At 30.6% G+C, this 14407-nt stretch overlaps 2 protein-coding genes across 2 annotated transcripts in view; both read right to left on the bottom strand.

Annotated features, from left to right (window-relative positions):
- LOC133191255 (protein ILRUN-like) overlaps window positions 1-14407 on the bottom strand; it is a 119022-nt gene that overhangs the window by 31023 nt on the left and 73592 nt on the right. The window lies entirely within an intron of this gene.
- Window positions 3675-10069, bottom strand: LOC133191538 (adenosine deaminase AGSA-like). Its single transcript, XM_061327285.1, has 9 exons — window positions 9698-10069; window positions 7068-7217; window positions 6894-6960; window positions 6257-6467; window positions 5827-5957; window positions 5096-5301; window positions 4700-4857; window positions 4327-4529; window positions 3675-4135 (listed from the first exon to the last, which is right to left on the bottom strand). Exons 1-9 carry the CDS (start codon window positions 10056-10058, stop codon window positions 4003-4005), a joined length of 1620 nt encoding a protein of 539 aa, XP_061183269.1. The 5' UTR covers window positions 10059-10069; the 3' UTR covers window positions 3675-4002.

The following is a 14407-nucleotide window of genomic DNA, read 5'->3' as shown; positions in this document are numbered from 1 at the left end:
TTTCCGAATACTTCTGATTGTACTTTCATTAACATTTCTCCATAGCTTTTAAAAAATAGTAAAATGGTGGTTTTTGTATCCAATAGCGCATTTTGCTACATGTATTTTGCGAGATGTTCTGGCAAATATTTTACATACTTGCCCCGTTTAAATTTTTTCGTAGCAATAGATTAAACTTTTCAGCTTCCTCAATACACATGTTTGTAATCCTGGCTAATCTGTAAAGGATTAGGCAACGAGGGAGAATTTGTTAGTTTATCCCAAGTTTTCCATTTTATCCAGTTTGATATAGATTTGTGATGACTGAAAAAATGAATTTAACACGAACAAAGAAACCCGAGTTTCCTGGTGTTTATTCAGAAGTTATTTCTATAAATATAGCAATCTGATTAAAATCAGCTGTTTGTTTGGCTACGTTTACGACGTATTACATAGTACTTTTGATATACTTTTTTCATTGTGACAGTTTTTTCATCTTTTAGTCATAGAGAGAAGGCTAACTGCGTTATTTATACTGTCGCTTTAATAAAAATGCACTTTTCCTTTCAAAGTACACCAAGTACTAGAAAAAAGATATTTTTTTTTCACTTTTAATAATAAATTTGAAGATTAGGAAGATGGTAAGGATAATATTTAATTATCTGATTAATTATTCCTACTACATGTAGGACTGACACAGAATTCGACAGGGATTTCTGATAAAATGGGTGTACGCAATCGGGGCGTTGGGCCAAAGACTATTACTACATGTATATAATGTATCTCCCAAAGCCATGGAAAAATCCTTCTATTACAAGTTTATGGCTCAAAACGTGTCGTACATTAACTCTTCTTTACAAATAATTCATTTTTTAAAAAATAAATCTGTTCCATATACATGATATATCAAAAGAACCAGTTTGTTGTACACTGAGCTCTTGAACGATTTCATTGTAAAACGTCAAATGACGTCATGGTGCATTTGTGTGTTTTACTCGTAAAAGGAAAATCATACAATAAAAATGAAAAATTATACAATACAAATGGAAAATTATACAAAACAAATTGAAAATTATACAATACAAATAAAAATTATACAATACAAATAAGGTCGTGAGTTCGAAAAAAATAAGTAGCATCTGTTCCTATTATACAAATAAAAAGTTATACAATACAAATGAAAAATTCTAGAATACAAATAAAAATTTTACAATGCAAATGAAAAATTATAGAATGCAAATAGAAAATCTTCGAATACAAATGGAAAATTATTCAATACAAATGACAAAGATCGAATATTGCAACGTTTGACATGCTATATTTTTTTCATTTTCACAGAACTACATGTACTACTAAAATTAACACCACCATATGACCATAACTGAAATCAAGATGATCAAACACCCCAAATAATGCATCTTTTTCACTGTCAAAACGTGAAATGCACAGTTAATTTTTCATATATATGTAGATATAACTATAAGGCAAATCGATCTCCTACCACCTGAAAGAAAAGTATTACCCCCCCCCCCCCCCCCCCCCAAAAAAAAAAGAAAATCACATTTCTGATCAAGTCTGCTAAAGGTTTCTTTTATGATAAATTTTAAAAAGAGAAATTGTGAGCATCCAACATTTTAAAAATAAGGGCAATATTGCTAAAATGAAAAAGAAGCTTTTAATTGTCATTTTCTAAAGTTTGAATTTACTGGGTGGGAGTAAATACAAAATTTAGAACAATTCATTTACTCTCACCCGGTAAATTTAAACTTTAGAACATGACTTAACAGTAGTTTGTAGTATATGTATAGGGCATCATGTTGAAAGGAAACAAATGTGTTTGCAGGTAAGATTCTAAATCCTCAGACCATCACATGTACATATCTTATTACATATACAAGTCTTTACAGTCAGACCCATACATTTTCAATTATTCGGTGTTATTTACATATTTTGATTTCAATCATATAAATAGAAAATACACCTGATGATTTAAATTGTAGATGAATTTTATGTTAATTACAGGCATGTAAAAAGTTGCATCAAAGTACAAATTGCCACTTGTATTAAACACAAGAAATAATAAGTGAAAAATTAAACAAAGTTATTTTCACATAAAAATTTTAGAAAAGAAATAAAGATGATTCCGACAACCACATTTATTAATAATTCTCAATATGTCTTATGTAGATGTAGGTAATAGAAGTACTAGTAATATTACACAAACTTAATAAACTACTACAGAGTGAAGATGGACTCACAAAAACTAGTAAAAATGTTTTTAGTGGCTAGATTTAACAATGACATCAACAGTTGTGAAGCAGAAGCAATCCAGTCATTTTAACTAGGCAGTTATAATAGCATAACGTCTCTCTCTCTCTCTCTATATATATATCTATATGAGAGAGAGAGAGAGAGAGAGAGAGAGAGAGAGAGAGAAACACATATACATATATATTATCATTAGAAAAAAAAGTTTTTTAAAAACCTCAATTTTTCCCCTATACAGAAAAAATATACATTGTATTAATTATAGAAAATGAGAAATGATATATAGAACAAAACCATTGAAAATGTGATTTAAAGAAAACTAAAATGAAATAAATGAAATTGGATAAAAGACTACTCAAAAATCACTAAAAATTCACAGTTCTATAAGTGTAAAAAATAAATTTTGGAATGCATGTCCTTACATAATACAAAAATACCTTTTGTATCTGATTAGATAAAGCCGTGATAAGTTGTGATGATAAAAGATCCTTGAAAAAAATTAAATACAATTCAATCTCTCCTACTGAGATACTAGTACTGTAATCCTCAACAAAGAAATCAATGGTTTCACCTTGTTGCTTTTATCTAAATGTTTGTTTCAAAACTTAAGAGAAAAAAAATCTAAATGAATATCAACCAGACCCGCATTGGAAGCGATTTTTAAGTTGGGTGGGGGACACTACCAAACACTTTCATTTTGGGTGGGCACTACCAAGCAAAATTCCTTGACAAGCAAAATATATATATATATATATATATATATATATATATATATATATATATATATATATATATATTATTCCTTGTCATATATAAGTTATATACACCAAATTATTCATTTTACCAACAGTGAATTAATTCAGCAAAACCAGATTCAGTTCTCTATAAAACAGGAGAAAAACATCATATTGTTATGAATATGCTTCACAGTGTCATAATAAACAAAATTGATGACAGTACTAGAAAAGAATACCGGCCTCATCATGTAAAACACCAATAAATATAACTAACAATACACAATAACATCATAAAACTGTCATACACATAACACAAAAACAAACATAATTATCCAAATTAAGAAACATTAAAATACAGATTAGACATATAAATTAATGGATTTTGAATTAAAAGAACCAGCACAACATATATGTATAAATTAAAATGGAAAAGAACTCCATTATATGTTGTGAAAATCACAACACTGTCAATATATATACTAGTATATAGTGAAAAAAACCAACATACATTATACAGAAACTGAATACTGTAACAACATCATAAAAATACTGAAGGTATAAAATTATGAATTGTATAAGCATTCTTACGAATTTTGCTTTTGCTGAAATATATATATATATATATATATATATATATATATATATATATATATATATATATATATATATATATATATATCTTTAGTGGTGTCAGTATCAAAAATAAAATGTCTATTATGAAATTGGTACACATAAAATTCTTCGGTCTTTTTCTGTTTTAGAATACATGTACTGCATGATTTTTGAGGCAAAAATCCCATTTTGTACATCACAATTGATAAGTATGGCTGATACAACTCATACAATAATACTTGTGATTTTGAATTCATAGGAAGACTATCCATTTAATTCACTCACAACAAATACTATAAAAATATTCTAATTAACATTGTAAAACTTTTAAAACAAATCATTAAATAGATGGAGACAAACAATATATACATATCAAATGTCTCGCTCAATGTGACCTAAAAATAATTTAACCAAAAGGATTTAATGGGAAGCTCCCTGACTGGTTTACCTGATGCAACATTCGTTGTATGAAGGCATCCCATTTTTGTCGCCACAAATTCAAAGCCTTACTTTTCTCAATTGGGGTCATAGCACTATATCTGTAGCAGAAACAGAATACATTTATAACTTTCTCAGTACATTATTACAGATTTTAATGAGAGTAATTTATTTGTTACATTTATAGGGTTTTCAATATTATCAAACAATTTCTGGTAACGGTAATACTGTACATGTATATCAGGTTAATCCCATAACTTGCTTTATACTTTGTAAATAGAAGAAAACTTACTGTATAGAGTTTATTGCCAACTTTTTCAGAAGTCTTAAGTCTGTAGTTTCGCCAGAGAGTGCCATGAATGCCATGTAGAAATCATAGGACAAGCCTTGTGCGCCCCAAACTGCCGGGTCGTCAGCACTGATGACGACTGGAAAATCCTGGGCCACCAGTTCTGCTGCTGGGTGATTTCTGAGGTCGCTTAATAATAATAGCACCTGGAAAGAAAATCTCCGATATTTACAAAGTAAATAGAGTCAATGTTGAAATATTTACAATATTTTTGATCATCGTGTCGGGGCACTACATATGACAATTTTTTTTTTACTGACAGAATTGTAGAATAAAGAGTGAATTTTTAAATTAAGAGAGGCATCTTCACTGATACCTGGTTTGAGATGGGGTTAACTTCTACAGCAATATTTCGTTCCTTCACCATCTTCATAACTTGTGGATGCTTGACAATTGCATAGCCATGTCCAATCCTGCTTGTGTTGAGAAGCACGGCGTCAATCAGGTTATTGTCTGTCGGGGTTCCTTCCCAATCTTTAAGTAATTTTTGGTGTAAAGCAGTTATTTTGTGTTATTATTTCCACGAAAAAAAAAAAACAATGACAACTCTACCTAAACACCATATGAATGTGTCGAATATTGAAAAACAGATAACTGCAATACAAAGTATACATTTACACAGTAAACAGGTAGCTCCTTACATAGCCTACACATGTATACTATGCCTGTTAGTCTATTTTTTGGAAACGCTAAAGTTAGCAGGGATGAGTACCTGTTTCGCCAGCATGGAAGAAATATGGAAGATCGACTGGTGGGGTTTGTTCTGATGGGTAGAGAAGAGCGTCTAAATATTTAACGAGTGGAACACCAGGATCTTCTTGTCCAACCAAATCATAGCCGGCAAAGTGATCTGGGTACAGCTGCCGATAATGTATGGCCTCTTTAACCTGATTTAAAATATCGATTTCTGGTACTACCCTGTAAGAGAAAGACATTACCGTTAACCTACGTGGTGCTATGCTCACTATTGCGTATTGAATTTTTTCAAAGTTCAAATCGTTTTTTTTTAGTAACTAGTTGCAGAGTGCATGCTAGTAATCAATACGCAGTGACACTTTTAAGATTGTCTAAACTATATCAACGTTTGTAAGTGATGAGTTTGTGTGTTATTATAGTTCCCCGAATGCAAAAATAAGAAACGAGAGGTTGTAGAAAATCAATACAATATACCTTACCTAACATTATTTCTGGTTTGTTTAAATTTCTTTGAACACAACCTGCCCCTTGCAATTCAATATTCAAGTGAGTAATGAATACATTGTACAATTTTCTTTACAAATTTATATGTCTTTACAATGTACAGTGTATATTTAGAAATTTTAAGAGAACCAGTGCCATAACCTAACAACGGTCTAAGAGAGATTTCTGAATTTCAAAGTCACGCAGAAAATAGAGTAAAATTTACTTAATACTTTACTTGAAATTCAAATTCCTTTTTCCTACCTTATTCCGGAATATATCATTTTTCCACCACTGAATTCGTGTTTATGATCAGCTGTGAATTTTTCAAACAGGTCGTTGTAAGTCTTCACTACCCAATTCCTATCCTTAGTCGAGCCATCGAGCTCATATACCTATATATAATACATGTAATTTTTTAACTTTTACAAAATAAGCTGTAATAATTAAAAAATAGTTGAATAAAAAAAAAAACAACAACAACATAAACCTACGGGATCCAGTTCCACACGTGTTCAACTAATTCAACAAAGCTAGTGCTTGTGTTTTGATATACATACATAAAAATATTCCTTGAACATCTGATGTAAAAGCAGAATTTAATTAAATTGAAGATACACATGTACGTAGGAAGGTCCTATGAGATAGAGATATAAAATCAAACAGCAAAAGAGTTAAATCTTTAAAAAAAAACCTCTGGAAAAAGTCCTCTGAATTCAAGATACTGGACATTGTCTAAATTAAATTCATTCAGGGCTTCGTAGAAATAGTCAGCAAACACTGGTGCATAGTTGATGAGGCCATTAGCTTGGTCCAGGGTCTGTGAAAATCGGTCCCATACAACATCAATGGTCGGATAGGCTTTCCTAGGATCAGGCGTAATTAACGACATGTTCATATAGAGCCTAAAAATCAAACAAATGTAGAAGGCATATAATGTAGTGCAACATATCAGTGTTTCATTCATTTATACTTCATACATTGATGCATAGAACTTTGATAAAATTTCAAATAGTTATTGCAGAACATTGCTGTATTTTACTCATACAGGGTTTTGCCGACAAAGAGGTACACTGGCATTGATAAGAAATGTCAACCCTATTTCTTATAATAAAGCAAAAAATACACGAACTGTAATAAGGAAATGAAATGTTTGCTAAAGATAAAAAGGCACAGGACGGAACCCGTTTTTTGTTGTCTTTTGTGCACAACACTGTAACTATGGCTGTTTCTGATTTTTATATATGCACATGGAATTGTGTTGAGTACTGTGAAGAAAAAACACTACCTGTAATGAATTAAAAAAAAAAAAAATACTTTAGTACACTTACATTCGATCAAATTCGTCTACATTGCGTGCCTTTGCACGCTCAGTCTTTACAGATTTCCAAGGACAACCTACAAATATTGAAAGAAAGAGATTTTAACAACAATTCCAACTGTTAGAAGCAGCTGGTAGTTGTGGTTTACAATTCATCGAGAGAGCAAGTTTGACAACTACAGACCTGGGTTACTAGGCGGTGTACCACCAAAAAACTTGAAGTACACGGTGTAATTGACGTTAACACACATATAACAGTTCTCTCGATAGGTTGCATTCTTGACCAGCCAGTTCAAGTCCACCATAGAACAATCATGAAGATGAAGTGCTGCTCCTGAAACCAAAACAAATTGTCTTACAGTCTTATTCTGAAAAAAAAAAAAACCCAAAGTTCCACGGCGCTGACATTAGAAACAGAAAAAAATCAAATATAAAATAGTCTCATAATTTGATATATAGGAATAGATTAGAAAATAACGTAATTCTAAGTATTTTTGTGCTGAAAAAAAAATACTGTAAATATCTTTTATATATGCGAGAACTTTATATTTGCGTAATTAGTTTACGCAAGACTGTCTGCTTGCCAAAATTCCATTCTGACGTATAATAATCTGATAAAGGATTATGATCAAAAAACAATATTAAGAAATTTTTTTTTCTTGCTTATTAATTCCAAATTGTTTTCTCGCAAAAATAAGGTGTCGTGAAAATTTTGCCATCTTTAGTATTGAAATGAAATGTTATTAATTATGTTTTTTAAATGCTAGTGCTTAAAAAAGATATTTATGTCCGAAAAATTGCTGGATTGAATCTGTTTCCCAGGACTAGATACTTTGAAATTAAAACCAGTGTTTTAAAAGCGACAAACTTTGAAGAGCTACCGGGTAAATACCTTGCCCTGTTGATGTAAATAGAATATGTATACCTCTGCAAGTAGATACATACTCCACACAAAACGTGTCTTGGAGAATGTGAAATTTTTTAAAAATATAAAATTTGGGCTTGGAATGTTTTCAACTCTTCTTAATGTGTAGTCGAGTAGCCCCTGACTTAAGACGTATTTATGGTCCTTAACAAATGAGAACTGAGACAGAAGTGGAAACCATGACTGATACTTCCAATAAATCGGGTAATTAAAGTGCATGTTGGTGTGAAAAATTCAGTGAATTTAATCATTGTAGTTACCCTCTTACAGTACGTATCATAGTAATATGACAACGATTCGCATAGCTGCAATAATGTAGCCCTCTCCCTTTTTTTTTTGGGGGGGGGGGGGGGGGGGGAGAGGAGCCCTCTCCAGAAAATATAAGATTAAAAAAAATTGGAGAGGGCTACATTATTGCAACTACGATTCGCAGTGTTATGTCAGGATGAGCACATTTCACTTCATTTTATTTAAATGACAGTGAAGTTGAAACTCGTTAACTTTTTCAGTTCCCTTATCATATATACACTATTATATAATGACCTTTGATATTTAGAATTCAAGCACATGACATTTATAATATCAAACACATGTAAAGTTCTCATGATACTATTACTCACATCGAGAAGCGTTATGTCATTGAAATTGCGATAAAAATAAGGGTCATTGTACATTTACGCCAGCCGAATCTCAAATCTAGAATTGACTAAATATGTACAAATTACTGACCAAAGACTGTTGTATTTCTAATTGAATTAATTCAGTACAATTACGGGTGGTGTAAAATTATTCATGTTATAAAAAGATGCAATGTTGAAAGACATAAATTACAGTGTCCTGGAGTTCAAAAAGGTCTTTCACGTATTTTGTGATTTTTTTAAAAGATCACATATCATACAATATTTATAATTAATGTGTTTTATTGATAATTGTTAACCATTTGCATTGAAGAACTTGTTCCCGGTAAACGTATACCCCCTGCCCTCTTCCAAAAAAGGGGGATAGAATAATTTTTATGCAATAGACATAGTTTTATATACTTATTCATCGGCATAAGATATTAAACAATATTTACATAAGTTTTAATTTCTAGAAAAGATCATATGTTCATAAACTACAAATATGAGTAATATATTGCAGCCAAAGCACTAATTCAATATAAAATAAATAGGGAAAAAGGTCCCTATTTTCATGCTGGAATGATGAGGAAACAAATTTAAACAGTGTGTCAATTTATGTGTGTTTGCATGGTGTGAATGTGAAAAGTGCTAATATATTTCAGTTTTTAAAGTTTATGACGATGGGCCTCAGAGTGAAAAGTCGGGTCATACTATCAAAAACAAAATATATATATTTTTTGGAAACTAAAACACACACAATTTTTTTGAAATTAAAACGAGTTATATGTGCATTGTAATAAAATATCTGTGCAGCAGACCTTGCTCTTGGACAGGAAGCAAAATTGTCCTTTAAATCCAAAGGAATACATGAAAATTGTCCTTTAAAGCATAAGAAAACCATAGAATACAGGAAATTAATGCTTAACAAGGCCATGCAGGATTTCTATTACGTGTCGGTAAAATTATCTCAAGCATGTTATACTGAGAGTAAAAAAGATTTCTACATGTACTATGAATTCAGATAATTCAACGATTTAATCAATTCCAATGAAATATAATGAGTGGATAGATCACTACATATATATCAGTAACATGCAAGCAACAATTAGTGGAATCTGTGACTGGCCTCAATCGATTTCGATCTTCAGTCATAAGTCTGTTGACTCGAATATTCTCCGATGATGGTGAGAAATATTGTGGTAATATTATATTATTTAGACTGGTATATCAAATCTCTATGATGCTGCAGAACAAAGAAAATTAACGTACCTTTAGGCATCAATTTTATTATCTGAAACACTTGGCTTTTCTCCACCATTGGTTTACTGACCAGAAAATCAATGCTCGGGGGGAATGGTGCTCCATTCAGAGTTCTTGATTTGTTTATTTCTAATTCTTTGTATTTCATCAGTATGTCGTTAACTCTCTGTTCTGTCTTGTCTAAAACAACATCACGGCCAATTCTCATGTTAGATTCAGCCAATATCACTTCATTGCGAGCTTTAATGTATCCATTTCTGTCTCGGACACCACGGAATACAGTCTTAAATTCGTACTCATCAGTCAAGTAAAGATGAGAACAACATCCATAACTAAACAGTATGAGTACACATGAAATCCGTGTATCCATTGCTGAAATGAAACTACGCTACAGCTAGCTGTCGTTGTTTACACAGGAAATTACCTATTGACCTAACATTTTTACCTTTGACCCGTGCTGTATAATAACAGAAACTAAATCGAACAGATGAAATAAAGCCGCAGTTAAAGTTCAACTAAAAGTGCTTTCTTATAGAATGATATGCAAGCACTCACATACAGTATGTAAAGAAATGATTTTAAGAATATTTTTGCTTTCTTTCTCTTTTAAATAGGAAGGATTTTTTTTTACTTAAGTCTCCACAAGTATGCGATTTCAGTAAAGAACATGTACTTCTTATGTAGTATCCAAAATTCAATTTAATATACAAAAATTAATTATATTGACTTAGCCGCCCTTTATATGAGAATGAGAGAGAGGAGATATTTAAAAAAATATATTAAAATCCAACATATACATTTTATACGTAGAGAATAAAATTTTTGTTACATTCACTGAAATCATAGATTACATTTTTCTTCATTCCTTCACTGTTGAGGTTCCTCAATATAATTGACGTCTGTGATTTTTTTCAATTACTTGTCAAGGGATTTCTGTTGGGTTTTGCCCCCCCCCCCGGCACTGATGTTACTTCCTACGTGTCTGGATGTTGCCTAGGAACTTTTTTTTTAAAGAGTACAATCCCAGCTAGCACAAAAACATTTTAAAAATGTTTTTAAAACATTTTCAAAATGTTACAAAAACATTTTCCAAAAATGTTTTAATCACGTGATTTTGTATGGTTTTTTAAACGTTTTTAAAACATTTTACCCAAATGTTTCAGCAAATGTTATCAGAACATTTTCCTAAAATGTTACAAAAACATTTTCCAAAAATGTTTTAATCACGTGATTTTGTATGGTTTTTTAAACGTTTTTAAAACATTTTACCCAAATGTTTCAGCAAATGTTATCAGGACATTTTCCTAAAATGTTACAAAAACATTTTCCAAAAATGTTTTAATCACGTGATTTTGTATGGTTTTTTAAACGTTTTTAAAACATTTTACCCAAATGTTTCAGCAAATGTTATCAGAACATTTTCCGAAAATGTTACAAGAACATTTTTGCAAATGTTTTATTCACGTGATTTTGTATGGTTTTTAAAACGTTTTTAAAACATTTTACCCAAATGTCGCAATGACATCTCTTTCCTGAAATGTCAATAGACATTTTCAATAATGACATGAGAACATCATTTTGTATGATTTTAAGAGCGCTTTTAATACATTTCATCTTAATTATAACTCTCAAAGAATAAATCACAACTGAATGAATTCATTTTTTTTTACCAATTTTAATACAAACCCTTATGCAATATGCAAAACACATTTTAGTTCCATTTCCAGTACAAGTTCTGAGTTATATTGTTTTAACCCAACAGGTATTTTTAAAGAAAAAAATCCATTCACTGAATTTAAAAATAACAGAATCACACAAATCCTTCCCATAAAAAGAATAACCAGGCCTAGATCACTGTTATCAATTACGATCCCGCAAAATGCATGTATCTACATGTATATGTGTAGGTTCCACAGAGCGGTGGATCTAGCTATTATATAAATGGAAGCGCACACATAAACTTCACAAGAAGGAATTGAACAAGTCGCTCGATCTTTTCAGTAAAGCAGAACCTGTAAACATGGAGACAACAGTGTTTAAGTCATTTACTTCAGATCTTTAAATGATGAAAATATACAAGAACATTTTTTAATTAAATCATAAAATCATAAGAACTTTTCCCATTTGCATTATGAAAAGAATTAGAATTGTTGCTTCTTCATAACTATAACACAATAATATTATTGAAGAGCAATGATATTTACGTACAAAAAATTGCCTTTGTCTTGTCAGCTAGAGGCGGTTCTTTCAAATGTGGCAATTTGAATGGAATTCAAGTCTGTTGCTGGAACGGTCATCTAACTGCAATATGATTTAATGTTTCAATAATAAGATATTTAGAATTATGATCAACATAAGATAAGGAGGTATACTTGTTGTTGCCTAAAGTATTTAATTCAAATACATAATAGCTTTGTCTTTGCTACACATATGCATACAAAAATACAATGTAACATAAAGGTTATTTTTAAAAATTATCTTTTGAAATCTCTGATTAAAGCATACTCACAATGCAGATGTTAATAATCCGGCGCTCATTCTCCAGGCTTATATGATGCAAAAATCTTGTTTGAAAATCAGCGACAAGAAAACGCGCACATCCTGTTTACCAGAATTCAAATTTTGGCCTAGATAAGCTGCAAACCACTATTCTCTATAACGCGCTGTCCAGAAGGAGAATTGCATAACAAGGTTATCTTGACCTGAAACTGACCAGTGAAGCCACTCCTAATCTGCTGCCTTGGAGTTTAAGAAATATGATGCAAACAGGCGAGACCGTCATAAATCAGGCTGTGTTAATTATTGTAAACAGTTTGTTTATTATTTTGTTTTCTTTTTAAAATTAAAGTATCTTAAATTTATTCAATGAACTTTGTATTGATTACAAGTCTGTGAACTCAATAAGACTTTTAAAAAAAATGTATTATTGAAAAAAAGAAAGAAAATACCGGGATACGCAAGTGATCGAGTTGCAGTAATATTAATGTCTTCGGAAAATTTTTAAAAGCAATTATTCATTTAATCCCAATCTTCTCTGGATATTCTATGCATTTTTTTTCTCAGACAATTGGGTTAGTCGTGAATATTTTCAAAACATTTTGAAAATTACATTACAAAATGTTGCATTAATGCTAAATAAAATGTTATAGTCTTTAGAAGAATAAACGTTAAAGTCAATGTTCTAAAAACATTTTTACAACATACTTTGAAAATAAATAAATGCATTAATATTGAAAATGATATAAATGTTTTAAAAACATTTTGAAAATGTTTCTATAAAATGTTGCATAAATCATAAATAAAATGTTTCAGCTGTAGGAGGAGAAAACGTTTTGATAAATGTTTTAAAAACATTTTCACGACCAACACCTGAAAACATTTAAATATTATACTATAAGCAGTATGTAGAATGTTTTAAAAACATTTTGACGACGTTCCTTCAAAATGTTTTAGAAAAGTGACATTACAATGTTACAGATATATAGAAGAGGAATGTTTATATTATGTTTTAAAAACATTTTTATAACGTAATGTGAAACTGTTTAATATATGCAAACAAAACATACCTTTCGAATCATTTTTAAAACGTTTCAAAAACATTCTATAGAAATGTTCCTTAAAGATTTTACCTTAACCATTTTGAAAACATTTTTAAAATGTTTTTAAAATGTTACAATGGGAAAGAAAAATGTTTTTAAAACATTTTAAAAATGTTTACTCTGAAATGTTTTGAAAAAACCTTTTTATAACTGCAGTAAAATGTTTTGAAAATGTTTTGTGCTACCTGGGATACCTTGTAATGTTTTACATAGTATTGGAAAATAAAATGCTAAAAGTTTCATAATGACATTTTACTTACGACAAACAAGTTTTTTCTGAAACAATGAATTTAACACTGTGATAGTACCCAAAATCCTATTCCCCCCCCCCCCCCCAATTCGCCTAATGAAAAGCTTTCACTACTTGTAGATAAGAACCTGCATTTAGAGACTCCCCATTTTTAGCTATCGTTATATTACTGAATAAGGCCCCTTTCCCATTCAAAATAATTTTTGAGGTACTTCATCTGTCAGGAAATATTGGACTTCGGTCTTTTGCATCTGTTTTCCTTCTTCTTCCCAATATTAACATTCATGGATATGCCTTTTTTCACAGTAGTAATGTTCCATTTCAAAGCATGCATGTAAAACCTGAGTAATACCATCTATAAGCAGTGACAGTGAGCAGTTGGCAGTATAAGCAGTTGGCAGTGGTAGTAAGCAGTTGGCAGAGTTATAATTGACCGTCGCATATGAAATTCCATATACATGTAGTATTTTTATGTTCATAAAAGAAAATAATCGACATTTTTCTTTCCGAATTCGTGATCATATCAAAAATTCATGCGTATTCTTCTCCGCTGAAAATCCTTTTTTTTCCCGAAGATTCAAAAATTCTTTTGGAGGTCAGAAATAATGTTTTAGAACACAATATCACAAAAATATATAATCTTGGTTTTGATATAAAAAATGATCTTGACAATGCCAAAACAACACCTCATATGTTTCAGTGATAATTTATATAGTTTAAGGAAAAATAAATGTATATTGAAATAAAGGGAATTAAATAAATAGAAATTAAAAATAAGAATGTAAATTAATTGACTTTTTATAACAGCATGGAAGGAATGAAAATATTTCAGGCCAAATAACTTTATGTATTATATCTAACGGATCCATC

This window comes from Saccostrea echinata, unplaced genomic scaffold (assembly GCF_033153115.1).
Source record: "Saccostrea echinata isolate AGI-Se365-2 ecotype Australia unplaced genomic scaffold, CSIRO_AGI_Sech_v1 ptg000023l, whole genome shotgun sequence".
NCBI lineage: Eukaryota > Metazoa > Mollusca > Bivalvia > Ostreida > Ostreidae > Saccostrea > Saccostrea echinata.
The sequence above is the reverse complement of the archived record's forward strand: the minus strand, read 5'-3'. Positions and strand labels throughout refer to the sequence as shown.